The sequence below is a fragment of the Mustela putorius genome, unplaced genomic scaffold (assembly GCF_011764305.1).
Source record: "Mustela putorius furo isolate JIRA1106 unplaced genomic scaffold, ASM1176430v1.1 tig00003863_pilon_pilon_pilon, whole genome shotgun sequence".
NCBI lineage: Eukaryota > Metazoa > Chordata > Mammalia > Carnivora > Mustelidae > Mustela > Mustela putorius.
The window spans coordinates 30,455,561-30,469,519 of NW_025422015.1; the positions used below are offsets into that span (position 1 = coordinate 30,455,561).

The 13,959-nt window shown below is 38.0% G+C and overlaps 1 protein-coding gene across 1 annotated transcript in view; it reads left to right on the top strand.

Annotated features, from left to right (window-relative positions):
• The first annotated feature begins 6,425 nt into the window (after positions 1-6,425).
• Positions 6,426-13,959, top strand: part of SERINC1 (serine incorporator 1) — a 35,374-nt gene continuing 27,840 nt past the window's right edge. The window contains exon 1 of the mRNA XM_004740105.3: positions 6,426-6,580. Within this exon, the coding sequence (XP_004740162.1) occupies positions 6,542-6,580 (39 nt within the window). The 5' untranslated portion in view covers positions 6,426-6,541. The remainder of the gene's footprint in view (positions 6,581-13,959) is intronic.

Genomic DNA, 13,959 nt, shown 5'->3' on the forward strand with positions numbered 1-13,959 from the left:
GAGGCTTCCATTGAGGTTAAACAATAACTTTATTGTTTAACCCTTAAACTGTCCCTGCTCCCCTTCCCCCAGGGGACTTAAAAACAAGTCCCAGAAAACCAGCTCCAGGTGTGAAGGCCAAGAAAAACAAGGCTGTACCCACCTCGAGTCTAGCCCTGACTTAAGTACAGCCATCTTGGCAAAGCAAAAGCCGGCACCTTGCACTGTAAGAGTGGGTTAGCATAAGAATGGCCATCCTGAAGGCCGGGAAGCCATTTTACTGAGCGTCCCTAACCAGCCGCCAGGCGCACATAACTTGAGATAAGAGAAAGTAGCTAAAACCTAAGAAACAACTTAATCATATACCACCAGGGTGGTTAGGCGGTGGCGCCACAGGGACCGGATATTAAAGAAAAACAAATAGTTAACTTGCAGAGATCACAATCCTGCAAGACAGGAGTCTCCCTTGGTTTGCAAATGTCCTGGTGATTTACAACAAAAAGGCCATCTCTTCAATGGCCCAATTTCCAGAGACAAATGGCTCAGTTCCTCAAGGCCTAAGGTCGCGCTCCCCACCGTAATACTGAAGGAGGCTGAGGCAGAAGGAAATGTAAATAAAGTTAAATTTCTTCTAAACCTAAATCTCACTTAATTGCCAGGATGATGCCAGGGTGATGCTGTGGTGGCAAAAAGTTAAACAAAGTTAAACTGTCAAAGTGGGGCGCAAGATATGTATGTAGCCATGAAAAAGTGCCTTGAAAATGCTATATAAAATCCTTGGCTTTGAGTGTTCAGGGTCCCTGTTGAAACCCGCTGCGCCGGGCGGATACTTGGACCCTAGCTAGCTGGAAATAAACCTCGCTGTGTGATTTGCATTATTGAGAGTGTTTTCTGTCTAATTGAGGGGTGGTCGACTCCGTACCCTAACAATCTCAGGTCATGATCTCAGGGTCCTAGGATCAAGCCCTGCACTGGGCTCATGCTCAGCACAATCTGTGTGAGATTCTCTTTCTCCCTCCCTCCCCGCTGCTCTCTCTAAATAATAAATAAATATATGAAAAAATCCTTTTTTTAAAAGAAATTTAGTATCCTACTGATTTAAGTTCCTAATTATTGTGAATAAAAATTTACATTTTCTATTTACTTATGAAAACGGTATTTTAATTCTAATTTTTATTATTGAGAAGTTATATACTGAATTTTAAAACATTTGCTTGAGAATGAAGCAGCTTCTAGACTGGAGGTGGCTTGGTAATTGAACTTCAGTTTTGTTCAGGTTGGATCCAAGACTGCGTTCTTCAGGGCTTTATGGTGGGAATACTGATGAGTAAATCTATCATGGTATCTCAACTCCTTTTCTCGAGAATTGTTTAAAGCAGATACATATAACACAGTTCTGATCTTGAGACTGAAGAAGAATCTGATAACAGGTGGTCAGGGCTTTTGGAAAATACTTTCCTTCCTTGAGGAAAAGAGATGTTTGGTAAGGTGTAAGGAGGGTACAAAGAATTTCTCTCTTTTTCAAAATTATCAGGCTTAAGTGCGTAATTTAGCCAATCCTAGAACTGTTCTGCCTCCAGGATAGATTCTAAATGGCTCCATTCTCACCTCCTCCTGAAATGGGGTTTTTAGTAAGATTTTAAAAAGAAAAAATTCTCTTAACAAAACAATGTATGGCAATTGTACTTTGATAAATTGTGTGAAAATTTAAAAACAGCAACAAGAGGGGCGCCTGGGTGGCTCAGTGGGTTGATCCTCTGCCTTGGGCTCAGGTCATGATCTCAGGGTCCTGGGATCGAGTCCCACATCAGGCTCTCTGCTCGGCGGGGGGCCTGCTTCCTCCTCTCTGCCTGTGTCTCTGCCTACTTCTGATCTCTGTCTGTCAAATAAATAAATAAAATCTTTAAAAAAAAAAAAACAGCAACAAGAAAAAACCTCGTTTAGATGAAGACCGGAGGCCAGCAGGGGGAGCTCTTACATGTAGCACCAGTTACCAATTGCACACCCAACAGAAGAAAGGGACCTTACAAGTCCCTATCAGAGAAAGGAAGATTTCTTCTTGGCCTGGCAACAGCCTAGCCAATGAAAAGCCTCTATACTTCAACCTCCCAATTTACTCCAATTGACTTTAGCCTTATAATAGTCCCTCCCAGCTACCTCTTTACAGAACACTCCTCTCCTTTGTTTCCCATACCTGCTTATGATTTTGCTGCAGCTTACTTGTCCTGGATGGCAGTTCTCGGCTATTCCTGAATAAACCCTTCTTTGGCTGACAAAATAACTGGCAGTTTTATTTTCAAGGTTAACAGTTAATACAAATTAAGGAAAAGGCCTGTTTTGTCTTGTAGTTACTTACTTAGCAGGACCTGAAGCCTATGCATACCATATTCTCCCTTCAGTTTTATTGCGGAGAAAATTAGATGGAAACATTTGACTTAGAGCCAGACACAGGGTTTCAAACATTAAGAAACTATGGGGGTGGGGGGAGATACTAAAGAAAAAGAAAACAGAAGAAAAGTCCCTGTTATCTAGGAGTAGCTAATATTTATTGAGTACCTACTGAAGCCTAACACCCTTCTGTGCACTTTGCTTGTTTCATTTAATCCACACAGCAACATTGTGAAGAAGGTACTGTTACTCTCCCATCTTAAAGTTGACGAATCTGAAGCAAAAAAAATGAAATTTGCCCAAGATTACACAGCTAATTTGAGGTGGGGATAGCATTTAAGCACAGGCATCCTTACTTCAGATTTAAGCATGTCTCTAAACACTTCCTCAACTGACATTTAATCCAAGGTTGTGTCTATATGGAGATTCAATGGGAAAAGTCCATCTTCTGGACTCTGTTTGCATGAGAGAACTCCTTTTTTAAAGCACAATTTTCATGTATTACTATATTAGCCAACTCTTTTGTTTTTCTCTCTTACTGAAGACTAACATTTGGTATTGCTGAACTATGGTGCAGTGTCTAACCATGCCTGAATCAAAGTATTAGCCTAAATTATAAGAACTTAACATTTACTCTTCCTACAGTCTCTCAGATTTGATTTTATGCAAAAATAAATTAGATGAAACCAATTCAATGTCTGAAGTAAATTAGCAGGCTCAAAGCCACTTTACTCTGAAATATCTATGATTTATACAAAGAAAATTGTGTTTATTTATTTAGTTTGTACTGGGTTCTTTGGATAATTGCTAATAGATAATTGCTTCGTTCCCCCCACTTAGATATACATTGTACAATGTGGGGTCTATCAAACTCTTGTAATGTGGCGGGTCTGAACTGAGATGTGCTATAAATGTATAATATAAACTAGATTTAGAAAACTTAACAAGAGGCATTCCTGGGTGGCTCAGTCTGTTAAGTGGCTGCCTTCTGCTCAGGTCATGATCCCAGGACCCTGGGATCCAGTACTGCATTGGGCATTGGGCTCCCTGCTTAGGGGGACTCTGTTTCCTCTCCCTCTGCCCCTGCCCCTACCCCTGCTCTGCTCTCTTGTTCATTCTCTCTCAAATAAATAAAATCTTAAAAAAAAAAAAAGGAAAACATGAAAAATAATGTAAAACATCTCATTAGTAATTTTTATATTAATGTCATGTTGAAATTATATTGGGTTAAATTAGATGTATCATTAAAATTTTATTAAAATTAATTTAATCTGTTCCTTTTTCTTTTTAATGTGGCTACTAGAAAATTTTGAATTATAAAAGTGGCTCATATTATATTTCTACTGGAAAGTGATGATTTAAACATTGCCCTAATAACGTATTTAGTAAGAATTCAAAAATCTGATAAATGCATAAATAGAAATAGTTGGCTCCTTTCTACAGCCTAATAACATTTTTTTGGTGAATTAATGCTTGATTTTAATAGTTCTTCAAAATATGATAACATTAAATTTTATCAGCTCCTATGTGAGGACAATAAATCCTTAACATTATTTTAGCTAATTGCCCTTGAGAAGCAAAATGTTTTATAAATGCCATTAGCATTTCTTCAAGTATTCATTCTAAATGATTATAAAATAGCATTTAAACCCTAGAAACATTTGAATTCTCTATCACTTCATTATTTACATTGTGAATATTTGCCTTTTTCCCTAAATTTATATATGTTCTACCTGAAATAAATATTATACTTTTGTCCTCATCTACGTATAGACATATCTGGTTGTCATGGGAATTACTGGCTTACATTGGGCTGGGGGAGGGAAAAAAAACCTGTGTGGAAATAAAATTGTTCATAGGCTATCTTAATATTAAGGTAATAAATTAGGAGGGTGTTTTACCTTTATTATGTCTTGATTTTTAATTAAAAAATCAAAATATGTCTTCACTAACAAAAGCATGTCTTTAATCAGGATACAGCCTCTTGCAATTCTAAGTTTATACTGACCCCTATAGGTTATTTTGTCCTAATCTACTCCTAGTTTATTCTTATTGAACATATGTTAAAATATTTAAACATGTTTACATTTAGAATTTAATTATTTTAGGATTAAAGTCATAACACATTTTTCATAGATCCTTTCTCTCCTTGTATTGTACAATATAAACTATGCATAAATTTTATTCATCCTTTAAGACAATTTATTTTGAGGGAAACTAGCTTGTATTTATGGTCTACAATAGGCTTACACTGTGCTTTAATTTTAAGACCACGTGATTATTATTTAATCCCCTCAACTCTTTAAGGTTGATATATTACTAACAAAAATTCTGAGATTCTGAGAAGTCAAGTACCTTACTAACACTATTTTTACAATGTATATTGAAAGCAGAATTTAAAACTCAGAAGAACTTGAAAGGAGAAAGGAGAAAGAAAAGAACTTGAAAGGAGAAAGACTATTGAAAGGAGGGGTGTGTAAATGACATTAACCACAGTGAGAAGTTAAAAACTAAGTCAATAGCTTCTCCCCACTTGGTAATTTTTCCAGTGGTAAATTTTTTGGATTCATATTAAGGACTCCTGTAACTCTACAACATTTCTCTTTGGATATCTACCTCAATCCTCTATCTTTTTAAAAATGACTTAAGTAGAGCCATTTTAAAAGGGAGCCAGAACAGCCATTTCAGGACAACTGGTTTTCACAACCTGTTTCTTGAACCTTGAACTCGGCCAAACGGTCAACATTCAAGAAGTCAACAAGCAGGAGAAAATCCCTTTTGAAACGACTAATAAAAGTGAACTTTTGCCTAGGGATCACTTCACCTGACCAATCAATGAGTGCAAATCCAGCCCTACCTGTCAGCACCAATGAACTCTTCTTTAAAACTATTTACCCAATCTTCCTCCTTTTTTTCTTCATGAAAATCCTGTCAACCTCCTGAAATCTGGACACTATTTGGGATTCTACATAAATCTTTGTACCTTAATTGCAATTCTTTGATTCCAATTAAATGCTCTGCTTCTCGAACTGGCTTCTTGTTTTCAGGCTGACATCTTCAACTCTAAGGGCAATTTAAGTTACTTTAAATTTTGCATCTCATTACTCTTGGTTTTTAAGCTTGCATTTTCACGTGCTGAGGGATAGCATTTCTGAGACTTCAAGTTCAACATGCCCAAACTAAACCCATTGTCGTTTACCGAATTCCATTACTTCCTTTTTACTACTTATTTAATGGTCACAGTTCTAGAGTCCTAGGTGTTACTTCACCTTCACCCATCTAATTTTTGTAATCTTTATAAAACTGTCATTATTAATGACAAAGACTATTTCTATTTTATTTCTGTGCACCAAACTGTTCTCCCAGATTATCTTTTTATATCACTATAAAAAGAATTAGAACTTTGTGTACTCACTAGAGATGATCACTACCACTTAATTTGCAAGGATTCCAAATGTCCCCTGAACAGCTCATGACGTTCAATAACATCAATGCCATATTTAAGTCTTTATAATCAGTATGTCTTTTCACTTAATTAAAATTTTTGAACGGGCAAACTTCCTGTAACACCTTAATTGGACGAGAAATTAAAATGCGTGTCAACAACAAAAAGTGATACAAAGAACTGTTAGTACCCAAACGAATGGAAATACCCCAGTAGAACTTGTCCTAGGCAGTGGCCTGCAGGAATATCTGAGAATGTAAGTGGGGCAAAAAGACGCTAAAGTGTAAAAACGAGAAATAAGTGGACGAACGTATGAGCACCGAGAAGGCAATCCTTCAAAAGCGGTTAGAGGACAAAATCATCAAGCACCACCTCAGCCTCTACTGAACCCAAACTCAAATAAACATTACGCAAAGGCGAGTTTTTCTCACACCGTTTCCTTAATGTAGCAAACTACGACCACTGCATTAGCCAAAAACTTCCGCCAGCGGTGTTAAAAGAACCCTGCTCCGAAAGCAGCCCCAAATTCCAAGAATGCGCACGCACAATCTGATCACGACGCCCTCCTCCACCCCACCCAACTCAGGCCTGAAAGGAAGTGACGCAAAGCTGAGGGGCGGGGTGAGCTATGCGCCGGAAGTGGCTCGCAAATAGTAAATAAGGCCCGAAAGGGTGGAGAAGTACTGTCTCCATCTTGTTGCCTGTGGGTGCTCCTGCGACGTTGCGGAGATGGGGAACGTCTTGGGACTGTGCTCCATGGCTAGCTGGGTAAGGAGGTTTTTTGTGACATTCATGGTGCTAAGCGTAAGAGGCGAAGGCGACAGGAACCCGAGCCGGGTTGGATGGGTTGCAGAGGTAACGTGGTACCCCACCCAACAGGGAGTGCCTTCCGTCCCCATTTTCTCCCTGTATCCCGTGGTCACGCCGATTCAGCTTTAGGACCCCGAGTCTTGGGTAGAGCTGTCAGCAGTGGCCGTGAGGAGCAGTGAGATGGAAAGTTAAACCCCGATGGGAGAAGCAAAGACGAGACAGCTGTAGTTTCCCACCCCTAACTGTCTTTCGTGAGTAGCTTTCATGAAAGCTACTCCCCATTCTTCTAGGTGCCTTTTTGTTGCTCTTTTTCCTGTGGCTGCGTAGGCCGTCTGTACGTAGGTTTTAGGCCCATTCCGTGGAGTACCCTGTCTTTTCTCGTCCTGTTCCCAGCGACCTCAGACTGCAGCACTGTCATCCCTGGAGGCATGTCGGCCTCTTTGTTCTGTCGGGCGGACTCTGCAGTTAAACGCCCGCTATTTGGGACAGCTTGGTGGTAATATTTACTAGTACTGTTTAGTCTTAGCTCTGTGGCTGGGTCCTCGACCTTCATGCTAGGAAGAAATTACTGTATTTCTCAAGTAATAAATGTATGTATCTGTAAAAGCTGGTCAGTTCAGTGGTGTTACAAATCTTGTATCTTGACGTAAAGCATACTTCTGTAATCTGAAATTTCATGTTTAATTCGGTGTAGGTTGCATTTTAATTAGATAGCATCATTAGAGTGATACTATTTTTCATTATAGTGGTACAGTTTCTTTATTCAGGTGGTGCAAATAAACTTCAGTTTAAGATAATCATTCCATTCCCCCCCCCCGCACAGACTGCATATTAACATTAGAGTTACTAAAGTTATTTTTAATTTTGGGCGAGGTATTTGCGTTAAAATCATATTTCATTAATCCATGATTTCTAAATTCCACTTCTAACGCTTGTCGGATTTCCCAAATGATTCCCATTATATACACGAGTCCGAATTTTACATAAATTTTACATAAATCACTATTTTTTCATAAAGTTTTGATATTGCTTGAACTGTAAGTGTTGCATTTTAATAAAATAATACCTGGAGGTTGTTAATTCAACTGAGATCATTCTCTTGATTATATTTCTTGTAGTTGGGCATGGAAAACAGGTATTTTTAATCTCAGTAATAAACTGGAATATCTACTTGAGTCTGTTTAATACAAAAGAGGCATAGGGTAATAAATGTATTACAGAATAATAAATTTTAAAACACTACTTTTATTTTTTGGGGGTAGGAAGAATGTGTGATTTGTAAAGTCAGATTTTGGCCATTTATCAAGTAGGCATGTTCTTTGTGTATAGTAAAGACTTAAAAGGAGGGATTCATGTTTCCAGTTTTGTTCTCCTCTCCAGAACCATGATGAACACCTTTTTTTCCCCTTAAAAAACAATTATGGTTGGGGGAGGGGTGTGAAGGATTTTTTTTTTAATATATATTTTTTATGTTTATGTGTTTTAAATCAGAAAATCACTTTAGTGAACAATATGGAAAATTATATTCCTATTAAAATTTCTACAACTATTTCTTCACCTTTATTGACTAGGAAACTGATAAAATTGACACTGCATTTTAGTCACTGTTAATAAGTCACTATCTCTGGCAGGTAGGCTGGGTGGCCAAGGTTGATCTTAAGTATGCTAGATTATGGTGGCCAGCCTAGGAATTGACTCTGTAGTATGTAATTCTATGTAGTATATGATACTACCTCCTTTCATTCTTGGTGCTTTTGTCTCTGTTCATGAACTGTTCAGTTTTAGTGTAGTTTGTTAGCAACTGGAGGGGATTTTGTCTTGCATTAAGTCCGATTTTTCAACAGTCTTAATAGTCAATATGCTTATTTACTTAAAGGTTTTGACAAATTCAAAACTTAATCAAATTTTCAAAAGTACTCAAGTCATTAAATTAGAACAGTTAAACTGTATCTAAACAAGGCTTACTTTTTACTCAGATTTTTTGAGGCTTAATCTATTTTTTGTATGTTTTTTTTCTGATTTATTTATAAAACAGCTGTAGAAAATTTCTGAGCTATAAAAAAAGCACATAAAAGAAAAAATACATGTTCTACTATTGTGTATTGATTGGAGCTTTAATTTTTATTTTGAGCTTCTTTGGTAAGTGTCCTAGAATTAGATTGATCATAAATCTTGGTTCATGTGGCTGTCTTTTGGATCGGTGATTACATTAACCACTTAAATATCTGGATCTTTCACCTAATCCTGGAACTACATTACCAGCAATTTATGCCTACTTCAGTGCCTTTCTCCACCCCAATATCAACAATGATACTAAGGACTAGAATTGATTTTTTGAATGATTGGACTTCATTTTTTTTGTCCAAGTTACTTAGTATACTTAAGAAGAAAGAGCTAGTGATTACTGCCTACATATTTTGTGTCAGCTTTTGCTAGGTTTTTATTTTTTAGTACGATGACTTGTTTTTGCAGAAATGATTCATAGTCACTGAATAGTCAAGCAAAGCAGAGTACACAAAGTTAAAGTGTCACCAAAAAAAAAATGCCACTACCAATAATATTCCTTCTCTCTGTGTATATGTACATAGATGGGTCATGGCATGCTAAACATGTATTTTTAAACAAAGCATTAAATCTAATTCTTCTGGAATTGAATTTGGGCTGTGTGGTTCCCTTAACTTTCCACATAAATTTTTAAAGCAACTGATTTATTTCTACCAGCCTCCTGCTGGGATTGTGATTGGAATTTGGTTGTCTATAGGCAAGTTTGGAAAGAATTGACATCTTAAAATACTGAGTTTTCAATTCATGAGCCCAGAGTATCTTGCCGTTTATTTAAGTCTTTGTTTCATCATTGTTTTCTAATATTCATCATTTGGGATCTAGTATATATTTCATTAGATTTATACTTTAGTATTTCTTTTTGTTTAATTTCAGTTTTCAGTTGGTATGTTGGATTATAATTCATGTGTGTATAATGACCTTGTATCTTGGGACCTTGTTAAACTTCCTTGTACTTCTAGTAGCATTTTTAAGTTTTTTTGGATTTCCATGTAAACAGTTATTTGTGAATGGAAGAGTTTTAGTTTTCCCTTTCCTGTGTATATTCCTTTTTTTTTTTTAAAAGCTTTTTTTTTTTTTTTAAAGCTTTTTACTTATTTAGGGGCGCCTGGGTGGCTCAGTGGGTTAAGCCGCTGCCTTCGGCTCGGGTCATGATCTCAGGGTCCTGGGATCGAGCCCCGCATCGGGCTCTCTGCTCAGCAGGGAGCCTGCTTCCTCCTCTCTCTCTCTCTGCCTACTTGTGATCTCTCTCTGTCAAATAAATAAATAAAATCTTAAAAAAAAAAAAAAAAAGCTTTTTACTTATTTATCAGAGAGAGAGATGGGGAGAGAGCGAGCACAGGCAGACAGAATGGCAGGCAGAGGCAGAGGGAGAAGCAGGCTCCCTGTCGAGCAAGGAGCCCGATGTGGGACTCGATCCCAGGACGCTGGGATCATGACCTGAGCCGAAGGCAGCTGCTTAACCAACTGAGCCACCCAGGCGTCCCTGTATATTCCTTTTTTTTTTTTTTAATTGTCTTCTTTTATGGACTTGACCCTCTAGTGTGAAGTTAAATATCTGTGATGAGAGCAGATACCCTTGCCTCGTTTTGACTCTTAGGGGAAATAGACTTTCACCATGATGGCAGCTATAGATTTCTTGTAAATACACTTTATCAAGTTGAGGATATGGTGTTTTCTTTGCAGAAAGTTTTGTTCGATCTGTCATGTGTGGCTATTGAATTTTGTCAAGTGATTTTCCTCCATCAGTTGAGATGACCATAAATGGTTTTTCCTTATTATGTGAATATGATGAATTGCATTGGTTGATTTTCAGAAATTCAGTCAGCCTTAATTTTTCTCACTAAACCCTACCTGGTTACAATGTATTATCCTTTCTTTATTTTATTTATTTATTTATTTATTTATTTATTGAATTTTATTTAGCAGGGAGAGAGAGAGTGAGAGAGCAAGCATACAGGCAGGGGGAGCTGCAGGCAGAGGGAGAAGCAGGCTCCCTGCTGAGCAAGGACACCCCCCCCCCCCCGCCTGCCTTGGGGGGGCTCCATCCCCAGGACCCTAGAACAATGATCTGAGCCAGAAGCAGATGCTTAACCAACTGAGTCACCCAGGCATCCCATATAGCCTTTATTTTTTAAAGGTTTCTCTAGAGGCACCTGGGCTCAGTTTTGTGTCTGACTCTTAATTCCTGTTCAGGTCATGATCTCAGTGTCGTAAGATTGAACCCTGTGTTGGTCTCTGCAGTGAGCATGGAGTCTGCTTAAGATTCTCTCTCGCCCTTTCCCCCGTCCCTCCCCCCACCCACTTTTACACTCATGCTGTCCTTCTCACTTTAAAAAAAGGGGGGGTTCTTTAGAGCAGTCTTAGGTTCATAGAATAATTGAGAGAAAGATAACAAAGATTTCCCATATATCCCCTGAACTTACATCCCCCATCAGAGTGATACATTTATTAAAATTAATGAACCTATGAACCTACAGTGACACATAATCACCCAAAGTCTGTAGTTACAGTATGGTTCCCTCTTGGTGTTGGACACTCTGGGAGTTTGGGCAAATGTATAATGACATGTAGCCACCATTATAATAGTATACAGAATATTTTTACTACCCTTAAAATCCTCTATGCCTTGCCTATTCATTCCTGTACCTACTCCAGTCACTGATCTTACTGTCTCCACAGTTTTGCCTTTTCCAGAATTTCATACAGTCGAAGTCATACAAGTTGTAGTCTTTTCATATTGCCTTCTTTTAGTTAGTAATACCCATCTAAGGTTTCTTCATGTCTTTTTATGGCTTGAGAGCTCCTTTGTTTTCAGCACTGCATAATGTACAATTTTTTAGAGATACCATAGTTTATTAGTTCATTCACCTACGAAAGGACATTTTGATTGCTTCCAAGTTTGGGCATTTAGGAATAAAGCTACTATAAATATCCATTTATAGGCTTTTGTATGTACATGAGTTTTAATATGCATTTCCCATATGCATATGAAATATGTAGAAGTCCTTTTATATGCTTATTAGCCATCTATAATTTGGTGAGGTGTCCAGTGACCCTTTTTCTTTTTTTCTTTTTTTTTTTATTAACCTGTAATAATGTATTATTTGTTTCAGGGGTACAGGTCTGTGAATCATACGTCTTACACCATTCATAGCACTCACCATAGCGCATATCCTCTCCAATGTCCATAACCCAGCCAACCTATCTGCCCGCCCCCACGCCCACCAACCCCAGCAGCCCTCAGTTTGTTTCCTGAGATTAAGAGTCTTTTATGGTTTAGCTCCCTTCCCAGTTCCATCTTGTTTCATTTTTCCCTCCTTTCCCCCACAACCCCTGCCCTGCCTCTAAAATTCCTCATCAGAGAGATCATATGATCTCTTCTTTTTGATCATATGATCAATTCTTTTTCTCTGATTGACTTATTTCGCTTAGCCTAATATCCTCTAGTTCCATCCACATCATTGCAAATGGCAAGATTTTGTGTTTTTTTGATGAGCTGCGTAATATTCCATTGTATACCATACACACACACACACACACACACACACAAACACCACTTTTTCGTCATCCATTCATCTGTTGATGGACATCTAGGTTCTTTTCATAGTTTGGCTATTGTGGACATTGCTGCTATAAATATTCAGGTGCACATACTCCTTGTTTGTATCTTTAGGATAAATACTCAGTAGTGTGATTGCTAGGTCATAGGGTACTTCTGTTTTCAACTTTCTGAGGAAGCTCCATACTGTTTTCCAGAGTGGCTGAACCAGCTTGCATTCCCATCAACAGTGTAGGAGGGTTCCCCTTTCTCTGCATCCTTTCCAACATCTGTTGTTTCCTGACTGGTTAATTTTAGCCATTCTGACTGGTGTGAGGTGGTATCGATTTGTATTTCCCTGGTGCCAAGTGATGTTGAGCAGTTTTTCCTGTGTCTGATGGCCATTTGGATGTCTTTGCAGAAATGTCTATTCATGTCTCTTGCCCATTTCTTAATTGGATTATTTGTTCTTTGGGTATTGAGTTTGATTAGTTCTTTATAGGGGGTATCCAAAACCAGCCCTTTATTTGATAACTCATTTGCAAATATCTGTGGAAAAGCTTTTGATCTTGATGAAGTCCCAGTAGTTCATTTTTGCCCTTGCTTCCCTTGCCTTTAGCGATGTTTCTAGGAAGAAGTTGGTTGGTGTGGCTGAGATTGAAGGGGTAGCTGCCTGTGTTCTCCTCAAGGGTTTTGATGGATTCTTGTCTCACATTGAGGTCTTTCATCTATTTTGAGTCTATTTTTGTGTGTGGTGTAAGGAAATGGTTTCAATCCTCTGCATGTAGCTGTCCAATTTTCCCAACACCATTTGTTGAAGAGACTGTCTTTTTTCCATTGGACATTCTTTCTTGCTTTGTTGAAGATTAGTTGAACATTGAGTTGAGGGTCTATTTTTGGGCTCTCTATTCTGTTCCGTTGGTCTGTGTGTCTGTTTTTGTGCACTACTATACTGTCTTGATGATTACAACTTTGTAAAAGAGCTTGAAGTTTGGACTTGTGATGCCACCAACTTTGACTTTCCTTTTCAACATTCCTCTGGCTATTTAGGGTCCATATATATTTTAGGATTATTTGATTTGTTCCATGTCTTTTAAAAAAGTTGCTGGTGTTTTGATAGGGATTGCATTAAATGTGTAGATTGCTTTAGGTAGCATAGACATTTTCACAATATTTGTTCGTCTAATCCATGAGCATGGAACATTTTTCCGTTCTTTGTGTCTTGCTCAGTTTATTTCACGAGTACTTCGTAGTTTTCTGAGTACAGATTCTTTGCCTCTTTGGTAAGTTTATTCCTAGATACCTTAAGGTTTTGGGTACAGTTGTAAATGGGAGTGACTCCTTAATTTCTCTTTTTTCTGTTCTTGCTGTTGGGGTATAGAAATAAAACTGATTTCTGTGCATTGATTTTATATCTTGACACATTACTGAATTCTTGGATGAATTCTAGCAGTTTTGGAGTGGATTCTTTTGGGTTTTCCACATAAAGTATATCATTTGCAAAGAGTGAGCGTTTGACTCCTTTTTTGCCGATTTGGATGCCTTTAATTTCTTTCTGTTGTCTGATTGCTGAGGCTAGGACTTGTACTGTGTTGAATAGCAGTGGTGATCGTGGACATCCCTGATGTGTTCCTGACCTTAGGGGAAGAGCTGTTTTTCCCCATAGTGAATGATAATTTGCTGCGGGTTTTTCAGAGATGGCTTTGATAATATTGAGGTATGTACCGTCTATGCT